The sequence below is a fragment of the Sus scrofa genome, chromosome 12 (genome assembly GCF_000003025.6).
Source record: "Sus scrofa isolate TJ Tabasco breed Duroc chromosome 12, Sscrofa11.1, whole genome shotgun sequence".
NCBI lineage: Eukaryota > Metazoa > Chordata > Mammalia > Artiodactyla > Suidae > Sus > Sus scrofa.
The window spans coordinates 47,395,097-47,416,134 of NC_010454.4; the positions used below are offsets into that span (position 1 = coordinate 47,395,097).

A 21,038-nucleotide genomic window follows, 5' to 3' on the forward strand; every position below is an offset into this window, starting at 1 on the left:
CTATAAACCACAGGTGTGGTCCTAAAAAGCAAAAGTTAAAAAAAAAAAAAAAAGGAAGAGAAAAAGGAAAAAGAAATGGGAAGAGCTTACGTGATGATGGTAAGATCTTCATCTGGGGGTGGGTGACAAGGGTGTTTTCTCTGGTGCCCGGAGAACCCACAGGAGGTTGCATCTTGACTGTTGCCCAGTGGAGTTCAAGGGTGACTTGCCTGCAGCAACTCATGTCTAGGGTGCCGAGGTTTGAGAGGAGACTCTGAGAATGTGTTTGCTTTCATAGATCTGCCCAACCTCCACCCCCTTGCAATTTTCTCAGGACATCACCACCAGGCAACTCCTGTTCCTGTCCCCCCACCCCACCCCCCAGGGTCCCCTGAGCCCTGCGCTGCAGGCTTCAGAAGCTCTGGTGAGGGAGCAGCCTCCGCTCAGCTAGTCTCGCCCATCGGGGAGCGGGCGGCACCCAGGGGCCCTCGTGGGCACACCAGCCCCTCTGCGGGGAGGTGGCTCAGCCGTTAGATGGAGCCCCTGGGTGCTGACTCCCGCGCGGGGGATCCTGAGGAACAGACTGCCTGGGAGGGAACAAGTGACAGAGCCCAGTCCTGCTCTGAGCACTCTGGCAAGTTGTCTGAATGCCTCCTTGCCTGGGAAAGGCCATCTCTCTGAGGAGGTGGGGCCTCTGCACGGTTGCCATGGACCTTGTAGCTGGTCCTGGGTGGGGATGGAGAGAGGGCGCAGGCCCCCAGGGAGCCCGGGCTGGTGGGGGAGAGAGGGCGCAACCTGACCAGAGGAGGAAGAGGTCTGGGGAGGGTTCCCAGGTCCAACAGCTGCCTCCCCCAGGGCGGCTGGTCTCACTTTCCCAGCAGAACACACGTGTGTACACACACACACACACACACACACACTTTAGGGCAGAAGCGAGCCCCATCTTTTTTTTCTTTTCTTTTTATGACATATGGAAGTTCCCAGGCTAGGGCTTGAATCAGAGCTGCAGCTGCCAGCCTCCACCACAGGCCCACCAACGCCAGATCCGAGCTGGATCTTCCACCTACACGCAGCTCACGGCAACGCTGGATCTTTAACCCAATACGTGAGGCCAGGGATCGAACCCGCATCCTCATGGAGACTAGTCATGTTCATAACCCTCTGAACCACGGAGTTCCCGTCGTGGCGCAGTGGTTAACGAACCCGACTAGGAACCATGAGGTTGCGGGTTCAGTCCCTGCCCTTGCTCAGTGGGTTAACGATCCGGCGTTGCCATGAGCTGTGGTGTAGGTCCCAGACGCGGCTCGGATCCTGCGTTGCTGTGGCTCTGGTGTCAGCCATCAGCAGCAGCTCTGATTTGACCCCTAGCCTGGGAACCTCCATATGCCGTGGGAGCGGCCCAAAGAAATAGCAAAAAAAAAAAAAAAAAAAGGACATAACCCTCTGAACGAGAGCAGAAACTCCTCTTCTCGGTCTCAGCCTCACTCTTTTCACTCTAGGACAGTAGCCTGTAGAGTTGTTTTGGCTCAAGTTAAAAAAAATCCAAGAAGAGCAGAGAAAAGGAATGGAAACCTCACATGGGCCAGAGGGCAGAGGAGTGTTAGTTTGGGGGCTCTCTTGCCAGGGATCTCAAAACACTGGCCCCCTAGGAAATGACCCAAAAGGGGCAAAAGAGGTTCGTTCCGTAGAGATTCCTTTGGGGGTGATGTGTTTGGGGCTGTGAAGGGTTGCTGCCTCTCCTCTGTGTTTGCTGCTGTCTCCTGGGCGTTTCCCCCACCCCCTCCCACCTTAAAGAGGTGAAGGTTGGAGCTGAGAGCACAGGGTCCCTTCTTTCTTCCCGCCGCCTCCCCCTCCACCTCCACTCCCTTTTGGTTTGGAAGTTTCTGTACAAGATGGAATAATTCCCACCCCCAAGGTTTGCTGGTTTGCTCCTCCCTCTGGGGTCACCACAGGTGCATCCCTCCTCTTGTGGGGGTGCCTGGCAGAGCAGAGGGGCCACCTCCATGCTCACTGCTCCCAGCCCCAGCAAGGGCAGGAAGGCTCAGGGCCTGGTAGTTCTGGAGCAGTGGCCCCGAGATGTGGTGCCCCCTGCAGGCCATGTCAGGAATGACAGTGCCTGCGAAGCTTACGGCCTGGGCACCCCCGTTTACCCCACAGCCTCTCCCGGACAGGGACACCCCACCACTTCCATTTCTTGAAGCGCTCAGAATAGTTTTAAAATGATAAGGAAACAGGGCTACTGAGTTGCAGCATGTTATAAATGTTTACTTGAAACAGAGTAACGCTTTTCACACCCATGCAGCAGTGAGATGGCACTATTCGCAAGATAACAGAACTTTAAAAACCTAACTATAGCTAGAAGTGGGGTACTGACTGGTTTAAAGTTGTCTGATGACTGGATCATTTTTGACCCCACTTGTGTTTTGGACTGAATGTGAGCCTCATTTGGGAGAAGGTCAAGGCTTTGGTGATGGTGGCACCTGCAGCCCTCCCACACCAGGCCTGGCCATGGGGTGTCCACCTGCAGCTCTTTGGGGCCTGAGGATACCCAGGTCTCTCTCCTGGGGTGGCTCACAGTGGGGAGTGGGTGCCTGGATGAGCTGAGTGGGGTGGAGAGACCCCTGCAGGCAAGGTCAGTTAGCAGCTTGGTCCCTGTGGGGGTCAGTTAGCAGCCATCTGCACGCTGCCCCCTGCTGGTCATCACCGAAATGGGTGACATTGGTCTGGAACAGCTGGTCTCAAACCGGGGTCCAGGGATCTCTGGGGGTTCCCATTGCTTTTCAGGGAGTCCCTAAGGTCAAAACTGTTTTCGTAATAATGATAAGACACTTGGTCCACGCTCTCACACAAATGTACAGACACAAATTTCACTGACATGGTTTCAGATGCCACATTGGGACTAATCTGCCACCGTCTGATCAACTATCGTCTGTGGAGTATGAATGTAGGATGAGAGGAGAATTTCCAGCGTTACGGGAAGGCTCTTAAAACCCTCCACCTCCACCCTTTTCCAACTGTAATGCACATCTGGGAGCGGCTGGGTGCCCTTCATGTGCTTTAACAAAACTACATGTCACACTTCAGATATGAAGTGTCAGAAACGCACATCCACCTGTCTTTGGTGAAGCCACACATTACACACGTTCATAAAAATGCAAAACAGGAGCTCCCATCATGGCTTGGCGGTAGCACACCCACCGAGGATGCAGGTTCGATCCCCGGCCTCGCTCAGTGGGTTAAGGATCCGGCATTGCCGTGAGCTGTGGTGTAGGTCGCAGATGCAGCTCGGATCCAGCGTTGCTGTGGCGTAGGCCAGTGGCTGCAGCTCAAATTCAGCCCTTAGCCTGGGAACCTCCTTATGCCAAAGGTTCGGCCCTTCAAAAAGAGAGAGAGAGAGAGAGAAATGCAAAACAATGCCATTATTCTCAGTAATTGTCTTGTTTTGAAAACACAGTTTTTAAACAAAATATGTGAGCATCTCATGGGTTTATTGTTTCGTGATGAATTAACTTTTTTCCTCAGTGTTAAATACATGGTAAATAGCAGGAGAAAATAGCCCATACTGTTTGGAGGTCTCAAGAATTGTTTATGACGGTTTGATGAGGTGTCGTTCAAATACCATGAAATGCAGACATTAATGGCTATGATACGGCTGATTGAGGGCATATTCGCAAACGGGGCAGCCGTCTCCACTGCCTCATTCCAGACCATTTTCATCACCCAGAAAGGAAACCCTGAACTGATTAGTCACCCCCATTCCTCCCTGCCTCCATCCCCAGCTGCTGGCAACCACTAATCTATTTTCTCTCGCTGCAGATCTGCTTATTCCAGACCTTTCTTCATAGAAATAGAACCATGCGGTCTGCGGTCTTTTGTGACTGGCTTCGTGCACTTAGCTTGTTTTCAAGCTTCATCCGTGTTGTAGCACGTGTCAGTACTTATAAAATTCCATCATACGGATGTGCCGCGTTTTATCCATTCATCATTGATGGACATGGATGGTTTCCACTTTGGGGCTGTCGTGACTCAGGCCGCTGTGAATATTTATGTACAAGTTCGTGTGTGGACATATGTCTTCTGTTTTCTTGGGTTTATACCTTGAAGTCCTTTGTGGGTTTCCTGGTAACTTTGTGTTGAGGAACTGCCAGACTAGTTTCCCACCTCAGTGCCTTTTTCTTCTTCTTTTTGTTTTTGTTTTTTTTTTGCATTTTGGGCTGCGCCTGCCATATGAGAAAGTTCCCAGGCTAAGGGAGTAAATCGGAACTGCAGCTGCTGGCCTACACCACAGCTCACAGCAACGCCGGATCCTTAACCCACTGAGTGAGGCCAGGGATCGAACCCACATTCTCGTGGATACTAGGTGGGTTCGTTACTGTCGCGCCACACGGGAACTCCCTCCGTGACTTTTAAGTGTGCAAGGAGTCCTGTGTTTGGGAGCCACTGGTCTGGAGGGGATTAGAGCAGAGGAGTGTGGCTGAGTCAGCGCCCCCCCCCATTGCTCTGGGACTGGGATTCCCGCAGACTCAGCTCTCTCCCCCTCCCTCCTCTACCTGCCGCCCCCCACATCCTTGGTGGCAAGGAGAAAGCCAGCTAAGCTGGACCGTGCAAGTTAAACCACCAGGAAGTCCTGGAGCAGGGTCGCTTCCCTGTGGGATTCCCAAGGGGGCTGTTTACGTGGTGGTCCCGGTGGAATAAAGCAGGGGTTTATCAGGAAGGCACGGGCATCAGCCGTGCTCGGGGCTTGGCTGCCAAGTTGAAGGCCACCGAGGTGTGCCTCATCTCTCCTTTCTGATTCTGTCCCTTTGACGTCCTGCCAGTCAAGTCCAACTTTGTCACTTAGCGGCATGATCCCCCACGCGCCCCCTCCCAGGATCAGGTCTTTTGAAAGAGGAGCTTGGAGGGAGCAGCGTTTAGCTGGAGGAGGGATGCTGGCGGTGAAATTCTAGCTGGACATCATCTGGGATGGGGGGTGGGGGACAGGGCGGGGACAGCAACGGACTGGAATAGGTTGGAAGTCCTGTTGTTTGGTGCCCAAGGTGCACCTGTTGTTGTCTGCCTGCCATCTGCACCCCCGCCAATGAAGCGCTCCTCTCTTTTTTCCTCTTGTCGCCTCAGATGTGACTGCGCACCCTGGCTGGGCGCCCCCAAGCCATGGCCGACACCATCTTCGGCAGCGGGAGTGACCAGTGGGTCTGCCCCAATGATCGACAGCTCGCCCTGCGAGCCAAGTGAGTACCTCCCTAGCCGGCCAGGCCTTCCCTCCCGCCCCCTCCCCGCGCCCTGCCCGCCTTTGACAAGCTTCAACGCCAGGGCCCCCGAAGGAGCAGCCTGGGGACAAGTGCCTGCCTAATGCACATCACACTCCTGGCCCTCAGCTGGGCACTTAGGAGCCACTCACTCGTTTCAGCACCCTGCAGAACTTATGCCCGTTTCTCAGCTGAGGACACTGAGGCTGAGGTCCTCGCCCACATCACTTACCTGCGAGTGGCAGAGCTGGCACTCCCCCGGGTGCATCTGACTCCCAGGCCTGTGCTCGCTGTATCACGATGGGCTGCAGAGAGCCAGACCGCTTCCTGTGCCTCCTCTGTTCAGAGTGCTGATCCCCCCCATCCCAAGGTTTTTGGTCCCCAAGTCCCCAGGGGTGGGGAGCCTCTGGTCGCCAGAGCCCACTTCATTGTCGTGGGCCTGGCACCGGCAGGCAGGAGACAGCACAACCTTGTCCCGTCCATGAAGAGCTGCCCTCTGGGCTGGAGCACACAGAGCACACAGCCAGCCCAGAGGCGCCCAGGTCTCTGCCAAGCTCATGTCAGCATCTCTCTGGTTCTGGTTCATCCCCAGTTTTCCTGGTACCTCTCAGCCTGGTGACCCCTCACTCCTAGTTGGGTCTGGCCGCCTCCACCCACTGTGGCTGCAGACCAGGGGCTCCCTGACGCCTCTCTAGTCTTCCAGTCTCCGGCGATCCCTCTGGGGGAGTGGGGGTCCCCGAGATCAGACAGGCCCAAGAGCACCTCGTCATCCGCCAAATCACACCAAGGACGGGAGCCAGCAGATCCCAAACAGGACCACGTGCAAGAACTTTGCAATTAGGTGTTGCGAGCCTGCGGGGGACAGAGCTGAAACAGCAGAGGAGGATAGAAAAATGAATCCCACATGCGCCCAAAGAGCAGAGTCCTGCCTGATTTGCAGAGATCTTTGCATCACAATTCATCTGTCCCCCTCCCCAGGATGGTTGCGCTCTTTTCTCTCCCATGCAGCCCCTGCCAGGGCGAGACTAGGGGTGAAACCGTCCCCCACCCCACCCCCGGCACCAGGTGAACTGATGTGGCCTCTGTGGCTGGATGTGAGGAGCCGGTGGTGGGGCGCGGGGGTGGGGGGTGCTGTGCTCTTGCAGGAGGGCCCTTGACGCCTGGTGACAGCCTTCCCTTCTCCCCAACCTTGTCTCATGTGCAGCAGCAGCCAGAAGCTATTGTAGCACCTCTTAGAAGAGCAAATGCTTTTATCTTCTCCCCGGGGTGTGCTGCCTTGTACTGCCGGGCTCCCGAACAGGAGAGAGCTACACATCCCCGCCGCCAGGCTCTGTGCCCCCGGGATTCTTCCCAGGCCGGGGGGCGTTACTCTCCCTGGCTCCGGCTCAGGTGTGTCCTCTCGTCCTTCAGGCACCATCACACATTTTCTAAACCCCTACTGTGTGCCAGGACGGTTGCCCCGCAGTGAACAAGACCGATATGGTCCTTTGTCTCATGGCACTGATGGGGGAGGAACGGGCATTACCCATGTGCTGCTGCTTTGCCAGTGGAAACAGGCATTCGGATGAAGGGGCGGCCAACTTAATCTGGCGGTTGGGGGAGGCTTTCCTGAGAGTGCGATGCTTGTGTCAATTCCTAGAGGAGGGGTGAATATTGGATGGACATATGGGGAAGAGCATCTAGGCAGAAGGAACAGCATGTGCAGAGGTCCTGAGGTCGAAGGAACGTGGCACGTAGAAGACTCGGCAGGAGGCGGGTGTGGCTTGAACGCAGAGAGTGAGGGGCAAGTGGCAGGGAAGGAAGATGGAGAGGTGAGGCTGGATGGAGAGATGGGGCAGCGCTTGGTCCTTGGGGCTCACATTCTAAAGAGGGAGACAGGAGATCCCACCTTGCCTCGCTGTAATGTTTAGGTCTAGTGGTGAAGCTCTGCCTGGGCCTTAGGGAACGCCCAGAATGGACTCAGCCCATCTTGGAGGGGATCAAGGGAAAGCCATCTGTTGAGAGCCTGTCTAAAAGATGTGTGAAAAAATACAAGTGAGGAGTTCCCTGGTGGCTCAGTGGGTTAAGGATCCAACATTGTCGCTGCTATGGCATGGGTTCAGTCCCTGGCCCTGGAACATCTGTATACTCTGGGTGCAGCCATAACAAATAGGAGTAAGCCAGCAGAAAGGGAGAGGGGCAGGCACGGGTGGCAGGCAGGGCCTGAGTAAAGGCCTGGAGGTGGCATGAAGCCCAGAGCACCAGGGAATCCGGGGCGGCTGTTGGTGATGCGCACTGTGCAAGGCCAGCCAGGCCCAGAAGACGATACCCCGTAGTCCAGGAGAGGGTAGCTGGCGCACAGGCGGGCACTGGCTTCTTCCCTGAGGTTTGCAGCCCCATCCACATCCGGCAGCCTTGAGTTGGCCTCCCTGGCTGTGTGGAGGGCACTGCAGTGGGCACGAGGTTTGGTGGCAGCTGTGACTATAGGTGGGAGTCGGGGCCTGAGCCTGGAAAGGAGGACCAGTGGGAGGACGTGGACCGTCGGGGCTTGTGGGCGAGATGGAGGCAGAAAAGAAGGCTCAGAGGTACCCCCCGGGGGAGCCTGGCATGGCTCTTGGCAGCCACTGGATGTGGGCTCCCCAGACTCAGGGGCCCACCGACCTCCACTTGTCTTTGGAAGGCCACCTAACCACGCTTTGCCTCTTTCCTCCTCTGAGAGCTGGGGAGGCTGCCTTGCAGGGTGACGGGGTTGGGGGAAGGGGGTGTCCCGCAGCGCCCCAGGCTGTGTGGCCCCGTGCCTTCCCACCTCTGTCCCTCAGCCTGCCTTTTTCCCATGCTGGGGGGTGCCCCTGAGCTTGGGGGTTCTGGCCCAGGAGAGTGTCCTGGCCAGTTCCTGACCACCTGAGTCCCTGAAATGTTCAAATGGAGAAAACCAGCAGTTGGGGTGGGGTGGGTCCCTTTTCAAGACCTAAATCCCCCGAGTTCACTCAGCCCGCGGAGGAAAGGCGGGCGTGTGCACCTGCCCACTCCTTGGCCTGGGGGCCTCTCTTCCTCTCTCTGCCCCATTCCCCTTCTTTGCTTTCCCAGCTCTGTGAGGGTCCCTTGAAAAAGTGTTAGTCCAGGGCAAGATTTTTTTTTTTTTAATTGTAGAGTATAGTTGATTTACAATCTTATATTAGTTTCGGGTATAACACATAGTGATGCAACATTTTTATAGATTACATTCCAATTAAAGTTATGAAATATTGGCTAGATTCCCTGTGTTGTACACTCTATCCTTGTAGCTTATTTATTTGATACATAGTAGTTTGTACCAAGGCATTTTTTTATTTTTTATTTTTATTTTTTATTATTATTATTATTTTTTGTCTTTTTGCCTTTTACTAAGGCCGCTTCTGCGGCATATGGAGCTTCCCAGGCTAGGGGTTGAATCGGAGCTGTATCCTCCAGCCTACTCCAGAGCCACAGCAACGCAGGATCCGAGCTGTGTCTGCAACCTACACCACAGCTCACGGCAATGCTGGATCCTTAACCCACTGAGCAAGGGCGGGGATCGAACCCGCAATCATGGTTCCTAGTTGGACTCAGTTAACCACTGCACCACGACGGGAACTCCAAGGTACTTTTTTTTTTTTTTTTTTTTTTTTTGTCTTTTGTCTTTTTGTTGTTGTTGTTGTTGTTGTTATTATTGTTGCTATTTCTTGGGCCGCTCCCGCGGCATATGGAGGTTCCCAGGCTAGGGGTTGAATCGGAGCTGTAGCCACCGGCCTACGCCAGAGCCACAGCAACGCGGGATCCGAGCCGCGTCTGCAACCTACACCACAGCTCACGGCAACGCCGGATCGTTAACCCACTGAGCAAGGGCAGGGACCGAACCCGCAACCTCATGGTTCCTAGTCGGATTCGTTAACCACTGCGCCACGACGGGAACTCCCAAGGTACTTTTTTAAATTCGGGGAATAAGCAGTCTAGAGGTCTAGACCACCAAATATAGCACCTGACTTTGTAGTAATGTGTCGCCTTTGCATTTGCAAGGTCCTTTGCCTGCATGCCAACTCCCTACTCTCATTGGGGGAACTCCTATTCATCCTGCAAAACCCAGTGCAAATGCTGCCTTTGGCTGAGCTGCCCCTGATGGTCCCACCCCAAATCATTATGAATATATCATCACTGACACTTATTAAGCAGTTGGGCGTTTGCTGCATACAAAGCACTGTATACACGTGTCCTCATTTCATCTTCCCGGCATCCCTTAAAGAGACAGGAAATCAAGGATGGGCAGCTGCTCGAAGGGACAGAACTGTAAGATCAGAGACCATCCGTTGGACTTCAGAACCTGAGTCCTTCACCTCACCCAGCCTGGGATGGCTTTCTCTCCACTCCCAGAGGAGGACGTGCTTTCTAGCTCTCTTAACTTCTACGGTATCGGCAACGCAGGAACGGTTGGCTGCAGTAGCTGGACAGGGTGGGGATGCGATCCGCAGCGGGTCAGGGAACCCCTCGGAAGGCGGCCGCATTCTTATCCCCCTGCCTGGTGTCCGGCACCACTGTCTCTTGCCTGCCGCCGCTTCCTTAGGGGAGCCACTCGAGAACCACACCCCCAGGTTAGCCCCCTTATATATACGACCTCCTGATGTCCACCTGCATGGCCTGCCAGCAGCCTGTCCCGGCCCCTAACGAGCTTGGCATCCCAGTGGAGGCTCAATACCTATGTGTCGAATGAATTGCTCTCAAAATTTTTCGGTAAATAAATATTTGAATAATTGGTTGGGCATCCGTCTCCCCGAGAATGTTGTAGTTCTTGAGGGCAATGACCTTGCCGTCTTACCCAGCTCTGGGTGCCCAGTACTTGGCCCAGAGCATCTGGGAGAAGGTGGGCCTCAGGGCAGGGAGGCGGAGCTGGTCCCCTGCCCCCACTCTCCCCCTGTTTGAGTTTTTCTGTTTAGCTTGGGGCCCTGTTGGGGGAGACGGCTGAACCCTCTGAGACCCCAGCCCGCCTCACCACCTGCCTCTCCTCTTGGGCAGCTGTTGCCCTCCTGCCCCGGAACCCTCCTGTTTCCAAAATGCTGTGTGAATCTCCTTTTATCCTCAGCATTCTTTTTTTCTTTTGGTCTTTTTGTTTTTTAGGGCCACACCCGAGGCATATGGAGGTTCCCAGGCTATGGGTCAAATTGGAGCTACAGCTGCCAGCCGACACCACAGCCAGAGCAATGTTGGATTCTAGCCACTTCTGTGACCCACACCACGGCTCACAGCAACGCAGGTCCTTAATCCACTGAGTGAGGCCAGAAATCGAACCTGTGTTCTCATGGATACTAGTCAGGTTCTGAACCCTCTGACGCACAACGGGAACTCCCATGTCTCGCTTTCTTGTACGACTCAGATCCGAGTGTTTCTTCTTCTCCTGCTCATCTTCATGCTCCTCCCTCGAAACCTCCTGCTCTGTAGCCGCAGCCTTCTGCCCACCCCTGCTCCCCCCACCGCCCCGAGGTGCTGCTCTCCCTGGGGGACCCAGTAGCTGGCAGGTGGTGGAGGCGGCATGTGGAGGCTGGTGTCCGAACCCCTTGCCCCGACACACACACAGCGTTCGGGGGGTGGGGGGGCGCTTTGCAGGGGGGGCGGCGGCTGGCTGGGTTTGCATGGGGCGGCCTCGAGGCCTGTGTTGCTCTCTCTCGAGGCTGCAGACGGGCTGGTCTGTGCACACCTACCAGACAGAGAAGCAGAGGAAGAGCCAGTGCCTCAGCCCGGCCGAGGTGGAGGCCATCCTGCAGGTCATCCAGAGGGCCGAGCGGCTCGACGTCCTGGAGCAGCAGAGAATCGGGTGAGCGCTGCACCCAGGATGCGACGGGGGCGGCGGCGGGGGGGGGGGGGCTGGAGAGGGGAGCAGAGGCGTTTAGTGCCAGATCCACGGGCTGGGAGTCTGGGGCCCTGGGTCCTCAGGCTGCCTTCTCACCGGGGGTGCGTCAGCTCTGTCTGAACACCCCTGGAGTGGAGACTTGTCAGCCAGTGGAAGCCTCCGTGTCCCCCTCTGTAAGATGGGGACAGCGGCTGACATGTGGGCCCCGGGCTGTGGGGAGGATGAAGGAGCCTGGGGCCCGCATCAGGGTCTCTTCTGCTCTGCCCATGCCAGGGCCCACTGTGGTTCGGCCAAGGGAGGGATTTAGTGGAGGCTGAACCATGGATGGTTCCTGAAAGACCACCAGAGCCGCTCTCCTGCTGCTTCCGAACTCTCCTGGCTCCCGGCATCCAGAGCTGCCGCCTACACAGGCCTCAGTTTCGTCCTGTCTTTTTTGTTTGCTTGTTTAATTACAGGAGCAATTCATACTTCCTAGACAGCCTGAAAAGCACGGGCAGACACAAGCAGGGAAACAGAGAGGCAGGGCACCGGCAGGAATTAATTTGATTCTGGACTCCTGGCTCTTTTTCTATTAATCTTTCTCTATTAAATATACGATCGTTTTAAAAAGTCTGACATTGCAGGAATGCACAGTTCTAGGAAGTGAAAGCACCGCTGTTGTCCAAATATTGTTGTTTGTGCCTCAATAATACTGACGTCTGACGACTCTTTCATTACCGAAAGGGTTATGAATGGTATCAGTTGTAAATTGGATACCGACGGCAAGGTCATTGCCCTCAAGACCTATCAGACGGACGAGCTGTCTTTTGCTCTGTCTCCCCACGTGTCTGACTGGGCCCCCCCACTCCTCTAGCAGCCCCAGAGGCTCCGTAGATCTCTGGTGTGCCTGTGCTGATAATCAGCGGGCAGCGCTGCATCCCTCAGGCACCCTAGGGGGTGGGCGTATTGAGAGCCCCTGGGGGGTGTGCCCCTGGGCTCCCCGAAGCTGTGGGAAGCATTTGTGGCCCCTTTGCCTTCCCTGCGCCACTTACCTCGTCGGGCCCCTCCGTGAGCGCTGGGTTTGCCTGGGGCAGGATGACCCAGGAGGCGGCACCTCGGGTTCATCATCTCGGAGGGAGGAGGTGCATTCTGTGTGTTTCCATGACGTGGAAGACACAGAGATGTACCCATAGGGGTCCCCCAAGAGCAAGCGGGTGGGTCCAGGGCCAAAGCTGGGTTTGCTCCAGGGACCCTGTGGGTCCCTGGCAGAGGGACAGTGACCCCTGTAGAGTCAGGAGTGCCTGCCAGAGGGCATGTAGGTGGGGAAAACCTCAGTTCCCAGTCTGCCTTCTCTCAGCCCCCAAGGTGGGGCCTGATCACCCTTTGGGAGATACTAGGGTTGCCTTGAGACTTGGGGTGGGGGGCGGCTGGGGGTGTCCTGGGCTCCACCTCTGAGGAGCTGTGTGATGGTGGGCAAGTGACTTCACATCCAGGAGCCTCAGTCTTTTCATCTTTAAAATGGGAGGAGGAGTTGCTGTTGTGGCTCAGCAGTAACAAACCCAACTAGTATCTGTAAGGACACGGGTTTGATCCCTGGCCTTGCTCCATGGGTTAAGGATCCAGCATTGCTGTGAGCTGTGGTGTGGGTTGCAGATGCAGCTCAGATCTGGCGTGGCTGTGGCTGTGGGGTAGGCCAGTGACTACAGCTCCGATTGGATCCTTAGCCTGGGCACCTCCATATGCTGCACCCATGGCCCTAAAATAAATAAATAAATAAACGAAGTGGGAGGAAATGGCATCCGCCTTGGTGGGAAGTTGTGACGGTGAGAGGCAGTCAGGTACCCACACCCTCCACCCTGTTCCTTGATTTGTTGCCGAGAGTCCCTTGGACACTGGAGACAGTGGGCGATGACACAGGTGCCCGCTGTGCTGCGGACGTGGTCGTGCGTTGTTACAGGCTGTCATGAAACCGAGGTCCCAGTGGGCTCAGGGGCCATGGGACTTGAGGAAAGGCACTGGTCCAGGGCTCAGCAGGATTCAGGGAATGCTCCTGGACCTCGGCATCAGAGGTTCAAAGAGGACCTCTCTCTGCCTCCAGCTTCTCCATCCACCCTGTTGCTTAAACCAAAAGCCTCTACTCCATCCTGGATCTTTCTGTCACCTCCCCTCACCCCAGATCCACTGCCGCTGCTTCTGAAAGCAGGTCCCAGTCTCCGCCCCGCTTCCCTGGACCCCACCCCCCCGCCCCCACTGGCGTCCTCACCTGGCTCCCCCCGTAATCCCAGCTTTCCACAGCAGCTGGAGTGCACTTTAAGAAATGTCACTTGGGGGTTCCTGCTGTGGTGCAACGGGATCAGTGGCATCTCTGCAGTGCCAGGACACATGTTCGATCCCTAGCCCGGCACAGTGGGTTAAAGGATTCGGTGTTGCCGCCCCTGCAGCTCAGATCTGATCCCTGGCCCAGGAACTCCATATGCCATGGGGTGGCCAAAAAAGGCAAATAAAAGAAAATAAAACGTAAGCAGTATGCTACAAGGAGTTCCCGCTGTGGCTCAGCGGAAACAAACCCAACTAATATCCACGAGGACACAGGTTCAATCCTTGGCCTTGCTCAGTGGGTTGAGGATCCAGTGTTACCATGAGCTGTGGTGTAGGTCACAGAATCAGCTCAGATCTGGCGTGGCTGTGGCTGTGGTGGAGGCCTGCAGCTTCAACTCTGATTCAACCCCTAGCCTGGGACCTTCCATATGTGTGGCCCTAAAGAGACCAAAGGGATTGGGGGGGAAAGAAGAAGAAGAAGAAGAAGAAGAAATATGCTTCAGGAAAAACAGTGACTATAAAGGAAGTTAGAAAATATTTTTTTACAATGTCACTTGGATCAAATCACTCTTCCACCTAGATTTCTCTAGTGTGTTTGAATTTATCCTAAAAATAATCCAAACCATTTTATGATTTACCAACCCCATGTCCTGCTCACCCCTCCAGTCCCCCTTATCCAGTCGCCCACAAGGCGTCAGCCCCCCCCCCCCCGCCAGCCTTTCTCAGGGGCGGGACCCTCCTCCTCCTCGCACTCACCATCCCCTCTGCCCGGGATGCTCCTCCAGCTCTTCACATTTGGTCCTTGTCACCTTTGGCTCTCTGTGCAAATGCTCTCCAGCCTTCCCTGATCCCCATCTAGCATGCCCTGTCCCCCTCGGTCTGCCTCCCACCCCCACTTATGTTTTTCCGTAACACCTCCCCACTTCTGAATTCGCTCTGCCTGTTTATGGATTTTATCCCTTTATGGAGCCAAAGTTCCTTGAGAGCAGGGCCTGTGTCCATCTCCGGCCTCTTTGCTTCTATGTTCCCAGTGTCCGGCCTCCCCTTGGTGCCCGGTTAATGGCTGGGGAGTGAATGAATGATTAGAAGTCAGCCAGGGGAAGGAGTGGGGCAGGGGACGGTACCCCAGCTGGGGGACCAGCCCCCGGGGCATGGTTTGGTGTTGGTCGGGTTGGAGTCCGGAAGCAGCTCTCTCTGACCCTGTCCTGTGCTGCAGGCGGCTGGTGGAGCGTCTGGAGACCATGAGGCACGGTGTGATGGGGAATGGCCTCTCCCAGTGTCTGCTCTGTGGGGAGGTGCTGGGCTTCCTGGGCAGCTCATCGGTGTTCTGCAAAGACTGCAGGAAGGTAAGGCCCTGCTCTGGCTCCCCAGCCTGGACCCGCCCTGCTGCCCTGTGGTCTTGCATCCTGGTTCCCAAGAGTGATTGTGTGTGTGTGTGTGTGTGTGTGTGTGTGTGTGTGTGTGTACGTACATACAGGTGTGCACACCACATGATATCCTATGCTTCTTGGCAAGGATGGGGGCCTGAAGGTCAAATGGCCTGGCTTCTAGGACCAGCTCTGGGGAGTGGACCTATGGGTCACATAGCCCTGAGTGTGAATTCAGCTTGTTGGAAATGAAGATAACTCTGGCTCGGGTCATCCGTGTGGGAAAGTGCGACCCGTGGGCAGGGAGACATCTCGACAAGGCTCTTTACTTGTGCAGAAGGGCGCGGGTCCTCCAAAAAGCACGCGCCGAACAAAGGACCCTCCCCCGTTTATCCCTAAGGCAGGTGATGTACCTGTCCCCTTCCCATGGGTCGGGTCAGGGCACACATTCTTCCCGGTCGGCTGATCGACACAAATTGTTGCTGGGAGAAGAGGGAAAGAGGAAGGGGTCGCAGGGGATGTCTTGGCCGAAACCGGAGCCAAATGGAGTCACCAAGATTTCCTTTGATAGAAGAGACATGATGTCACTTTCCACAGCTCTTCTGCTACATGACCTCAAAAAATTGTTTGCTGTGTCAAGCTTCACCTTCCTCATCTATGAAATAGGGACAATGATAATGAAATAGGGATAATATGTACCTTAGAGAATTATGAGGATGAAGCTTTATATGCATAGCTCTTAAAACCTTGTCTGTCACATAAGTACTCAACAAGTGTTATTAGTTGTTATTAAATAAATACTCTCCTCAGGGCCAAACAATTTACTGGGATTACATTGCCTATTCTCATGGGCTGCTCTCTTGAGCCCTGGTCACTCACAAGAGAATGGTCTTTGCAGCAAGGTCATATGGATTTGCTCCTTTTCTTATACTCCACTGACAGTTCTAAATTGTGCCACATATTGAAATTGTTTCATATTGAGTCCATGTCTTCTTAAAGTAACTTTTGGTTTTTCCTGGAGTTTCCAATTGCCTTTCTTTTCTTATTGACCAAAGAATAATGGGCCTTCCAATCCTCAAGATTACTTAGCATCTGAATTTTATTCTTTTACACAAAGCCTACTTTTTTGTCCCCCTGCCAGAAACTCTTCTAGATTCTTGTTCTCTTATTCTCGCTCCAGCCTACAGTAGTTGCTGCATAGCTGTCTTCATGGGACTTCCCTTTACTGCCCTCTTAGGTTAGAGACACGGGTCCCAAGATACTATAACTTCTTTTTTCACCCTAGTTTTACTGGAGCCCATCTTCAAGTATCTTCCATGTGCCAGTCATGGAGTTATTGTGGTGAACAAAACAGAGAAAGAGCTTTCTTTCTTAAGGTTGCATTGGGTGAGGGAATCAAAAACAAGCCATCATCAAATAGATAAGAAAATGTCAGGAAGAAATAAATTCTGCGAAGTAACAGGGGATAGGAGACTGGGGGTGGGGCGTTACGAGTTGCGAGGACTGTGAAATACGGGACAGTCAAAGAAGTAAACATGGACGTGGCAACACAGAAGCCATTGGCAGTCTTGACAAGGGTGTTTTCAGTGATGTTCAAAAGCTGGATGAAAGAACCAAGATGCAAAAAAGTGAATGTACCAAATGCATAGGGGGAAAAGCCAAGATTTCAGCTAAGGTCGTTTTCCCTCTGTCCTGTCACATGTTGTGACCTGGACTGAGGAGTGTAGATTAACTGGTGGGGGGTCCCAAGAACAGTGGAGGTGTGGCAGGGGCCTGAGTATCAGGGAGGGGGTGGGCCCTTGGATGCCACTCTTCCTTAAGCCCCCAGAGGCCTGGACTAGATAGATTCCAGTGCAGGTGCTGGGCGCCGGGACTCAGGCGTGTCTGGCTCCCTCCCAGCACCTGGGCAGGTGGGGTCTATTGTGTGTCTTCTGCTGGGAGAACAAAGCCCACCAGTCTATTTCCTCCCTCTGCCCCTCCAGCCCAGGACTGCTATAAATGTCTAGCTTTGTGGGACCATGAAGTGGGCATCAAAGTCTTGCATCCTTCCCCTGGAAAAATCCGAGGCCTCTGCTGCAGAGGCAGGCTGCCGGCCCTGGTTGCTGAAGGGTTAATGCCAGCTGCCTCTTGCAGAGCCATTTCCTAGGCAACAGGGGCAGTCCCCGGGGAGGACCTCAGTGTGGAGAGGTGGGGGTGCTCCTCCAGACACTCTCACCCTCACCCCATGGTACCCGGAGCGCAGGGCTGGTCTGAGGGTATTTCCATTTGGATTTGTTCCTATTTTGCAGCAGGTTGAGGACTTGGTCCCGGCTTGGACGGCGAGATGAGGAGTTTGGTTTGGAGAGGACTTGTTCCTGGGTGAAAGTGGGAGGAGAGGGTGCCAGTTGGGGCCACAGCTGAATGATGAGCACTTGGAAGGTTTGCTTTGTCCTTGAGAAGATGGTGTCATCCTGTGACTCATAAATAGTAGGGGGCCTACTGTGTGCAGGCCCCATTCTGGGTGTCAGTGATACCCTGAGCAAGATAAAGTCCTTGCTCTCAGGGAGATTGTTTTCCAGGCATGGGAGAAGACAGACAATAAACAAATAAATATAAAATAATGTTAAGAGTCCCCTGGTGGCCTAGTGGTTAAGGATCTGGCATTTTTACTGCTGTAGTACAGGTTTGACCCCTGGCCTGGGAACTTCTGCACACTGCAGGTGTAGCCAAAACTTTTTAAAAATTAAATAAAAAAATTTTTTTAGGACCACGCCTGCAGCATATGGAAGTTCTCAGGCTAGGGGTCAAATTGGAGCTGCAGCTGCCGACCTAGCCACAGCAACTCGGGATTCAAGCCATCTCTGCAACATACACCACAGCTCACGGCAATGCCAGATTCTTAACCCACTGAGTGAGGCCCGCATCCCCATGGATACTAGTTGGGTTTGTTACATGGATCGAACCCGCATCCCCATGGATACTAGTTGGGTTTGTTACATGATGGGAACTCCTAAAATTTTTTAAATAAAATAATGTTGAGTGAACTGAGGACTCTGTGGTGGATGAAAACAAACTGATTCAATAGAATGTAACTGGAAGGGCCTCTCTGAACTCAGGCCTGAGCGCAAGCAGGAGCCGGACCGGCAAAGATCCAGGTGGAAGAGCGTTGTGGGCAGAGGGATCAGCAGACATGAAGGCCCTGAGGCAGAAACTGGCTGGGCATGTGCAAGGAACTAATGAGGAGAAATGGGGCGGAGAGTATAGGAGGTTGGCACCGATCACCCAGGGCTTTGTAAGTCAAAGCTCTCAGGAGTTGAGATTTGATTCGAAGTTGGATGGGATGCCCGTGGAGCGGTTTAAGCAGGGATGTAATGTGATCTGATTTGTGTCCTTAAGAGATGAGCCCAGCTCCTGTCTGGCCAGGGCTCTACATGGGGACATAGAGTGAAAGCGGGAGATGTGTCAGGTGACAATGGCTGTCATTGGGAGATGACAAGGTTGGGGACAAGACAGCATAGGAACGGGGGTCACATGCTAAGAGAATCAGGCAGATGAGGAGGGATTAGAGCGGGCACTAGAGGGCGCTAGACTGCACATGGTCCAGAGCCAGAGGCTACTTGGTCCTGCACGGGAGGGGGCAGAGGTCAGCAAGCGCTGTTCCCATGCAGACGGACCTGGGTTGTGGTCCCAGCTCAGCTGCAGTGCAGTGACCTTGTACAAGTCACTTAACCTCTCTGGGCCGCTCTTTCGTCCCCTGTAAATGGGGTGATAAAACCACATCATCTTCGAGTGGGTGTGAGGTGTGAGTGAGCTAATGCAGGGAAGCCCTTGGGGTCAGATCCACGGCAGACCCTCAGTAAAGGGACCCTGTAGTTATTATCGCTATTATTTTATTCATTCCCTTTGAGGTCCTAGCTCTTCAGACTTCCCAAGGGTTAGACAAAGAATGGAACTGACCTCACAGGGGTCTCAGAAGAGGTTTGGTGAAGTCCCGTGGATCAGTCAGCTCTGGCTGCCGTAACGGATCAGCCCACCCTCGCCCACTTCAATGACAAATTGGTTGCTCACGGTTCTGGAGACGGGGAAGTTCAAGGTCGATGTGCCGGCCAGTTCAGTTTCTGGTGAGGGCTCTCTTCCTGCCTTGAAGAAGGCCACCTTTGCTCTGTGTCCCCACATGGTGGAGACCGCGCTGGCCTCTCTCCTGCTTTACACCAGGATACCAGTCCTGTTGGATCAGGACGCATGACCTTCATTTAACCTTAAGTACCTGGTAAAGACCCTCTCTCCAGATACAGTCACGCTGGGGATGGGCTTCAGCCGAAGAATGTTGATGGCACACAATTCAGCCCTTAGCATCCTGCATTCTCCTTGTTAGAAGTCGTGTTTCCTTGGAGTTCCCGTCGTGGCGCAGCGGAAACGAATCTGACCAGGAACCATGAGGTGTGGGTTTGATCCTTGGCCTTGTTCAGTGAGTTAAGGGTCTGGCGTTGCCGTGAGCTGTGGGGTAGGCTGGCAGCTGTAGCTCTGAGTCACCCCCTAGCCTGGGAACCTCCATATGCCGCAAGTGCGGCCCTAAAAAGCAAAAAAAAAAAAAAAAAAAAAATCATGTTTCCTTGAACTGAATGCTGGAGTTCCCACAGTTAGTCCCATATATATATATGTAGTAATTTACATAGAAGCCTCTGGAAGCTTCTGTAGCTCTCCTGCACCAGATGTCTTAAGCAGGGAAACCAAACTCCTTGATTTCTGTGCAAGTTTCTCACGTGACCCTAACACTCGATCGCTAATATTCAGCCTGTTCTGGGCTAGTTCTGGGTTCGGGGTATCCGAAAGGTGTCCAGAACGGTCACCCCCCTCAGGTCGTCATGGTCAAGGTGGGCAGACGATGCTCTAGAATGATGCTGACAATGGCTGGGACCAACATGTCCAGGACCGAGAAGGATCAGGAGGGCTGCCTGGAGGAGCCGGCTCCTGAAGGGTGGGCAGGTCTCTGAGAGGCTGAGAGCAGTATGAAGGGCATTCCAGGGAGGGGAGAGCAGCATGGCCAGGGCACGTGGCTGGACGTGTTCTGGGCACGTGCCCGACTGAGGATGCAGACCCTGAGGGCAGGAAGGACACCCCGGGCCACTCAGCCAGCGGGTGGTCACTGAGGAGCCGGGTCCCTGGAGAATCAGGAGGGAGGCCCCGACTTAGCCTCAGAGTCCCCCCTGCAAAGTTTTCGCCCTCGCTGAGGCTCCCCGGCACCTGCGAGAGGAGGACAATGTCATCCATTCACTCTCTCACCAAATCTTTATTGTACGCCTACCGTGCAGGCACGGGGGCTGCAGAGTAAAGACGCACAGATGCCTCCCCTCTGGGCGGCAGCTGTTAAATGACTGTGGGTCGTTGATTACACATGGGGTTGGGGTTACAGAGGCAGCCCTGGGGGTGCTGAGAGAGCTCGAACAAGGTACTGGCCTAACTGGGGGTACTCCAGGCTCACTCATTTCTGGGATGCCTTCTTGTTTATTTCTCTCTACCTCCCCACTGTTTGCAATGGCCAGCAGCTCTGGGTCCCAGGAGATATGTGGGCAGGGGGCCAGCTGCAGAGAAGGGATCCTGGGGAGAGCTCTGACATGGGAAGTGCCCAGGTCAAGGCCTGGGGGGCAGGTGCTCAGGTGCCCCTGGCCACACGGAGCCGTTCCCAGCAAGAGCCCTGGCAGCGTTCAGCAGCCACAAGCTAGTGAGCATACAGGTGGAACTAAGGCTGCTGGTCCTCGGAGCAGCGCCCCCTCTCATTGGGCCTGCATGCCAGGCTGCCTGCTCTCATTATCAGGAGGCTGTGGTGGGGAGGGAGAGGGGCCGGCTGGCTAATTAGAGAGGCCTGGCCCTCCTAATTGCTTAGGCCTGGAGTCCACCAGCTTTCAGTTTAATTGAGCGTCTGGCTTCATCAGTGATGGAGAGAGAGAGTAGGCAGGGCTGCAGGAGAGCCTGCCTGGGCCCAGGATGGCGTGGTCCCTGTGCAGGGGAAGCAATCAGCTTTTTCTCTGGTCTTGGCTAACATGTGCTCCACGGTGTGGGAGCAGAGGTTCGCCCACCACGGGAGCTGATGATCTCGGTAAAGTGTGCTGAGACCTGGTGAAAGAGAAAGAGGCCGCCCCTCCGTTCGCCTAAGCCTTTAGGGGATGTCCAACTGGGAGTTGGGGGGGGCAGGCACCCCCACCTGGGATGGGGGGCGGCCACTGCCAGGCCAGACTCTGGTCCCTGTCCCCCACCCTGCTCAAGGCTCTGAGGAGGTGTGTCCCGCCGAGGTCAGCCCAGACCACACAGCAGGCAGCACGCCTGGGCCACTAA

The 21,038-nt window shown here is 54.6% G+C and overlaps 1 protein-coding gene across 15 annotated transcripts in view; it reads left to right on the plus strand.

Moving 5' to 3' along the window:
* The window catches only part of RPH3AL (rabphilin 3A like (without C2 domains)), a 175,400-nt gene that overhangs the window by 72,592 nt on the left and 81,770 nt on the right, over positions 1-21,038 (plus strand). For all 15 annotated transcript variants that reach the window (XR_002337295.1, XM_021067542.1, XM_021067539.1 and 12 more), the window contains 3 exons: positions 5,095-5,207; positions 10,882-11,025; positions 14,576-14,705. Coding sequence is in view for 14 of the 15 variants with exons in the window: in XM_021067542.1 (XP_020923201.1) it covers positions 5,131-5,207; positions 10,882-11,025; positions 14,576-14,705 (351 nt within the window). In the remaining variant the exon portion in view is untranslated. The remainder of the gene's footprint in view (positions 1-5,094; positions 5,208-10,881; positions 11,026-14,575; positions 14,706-21,038) is intronic.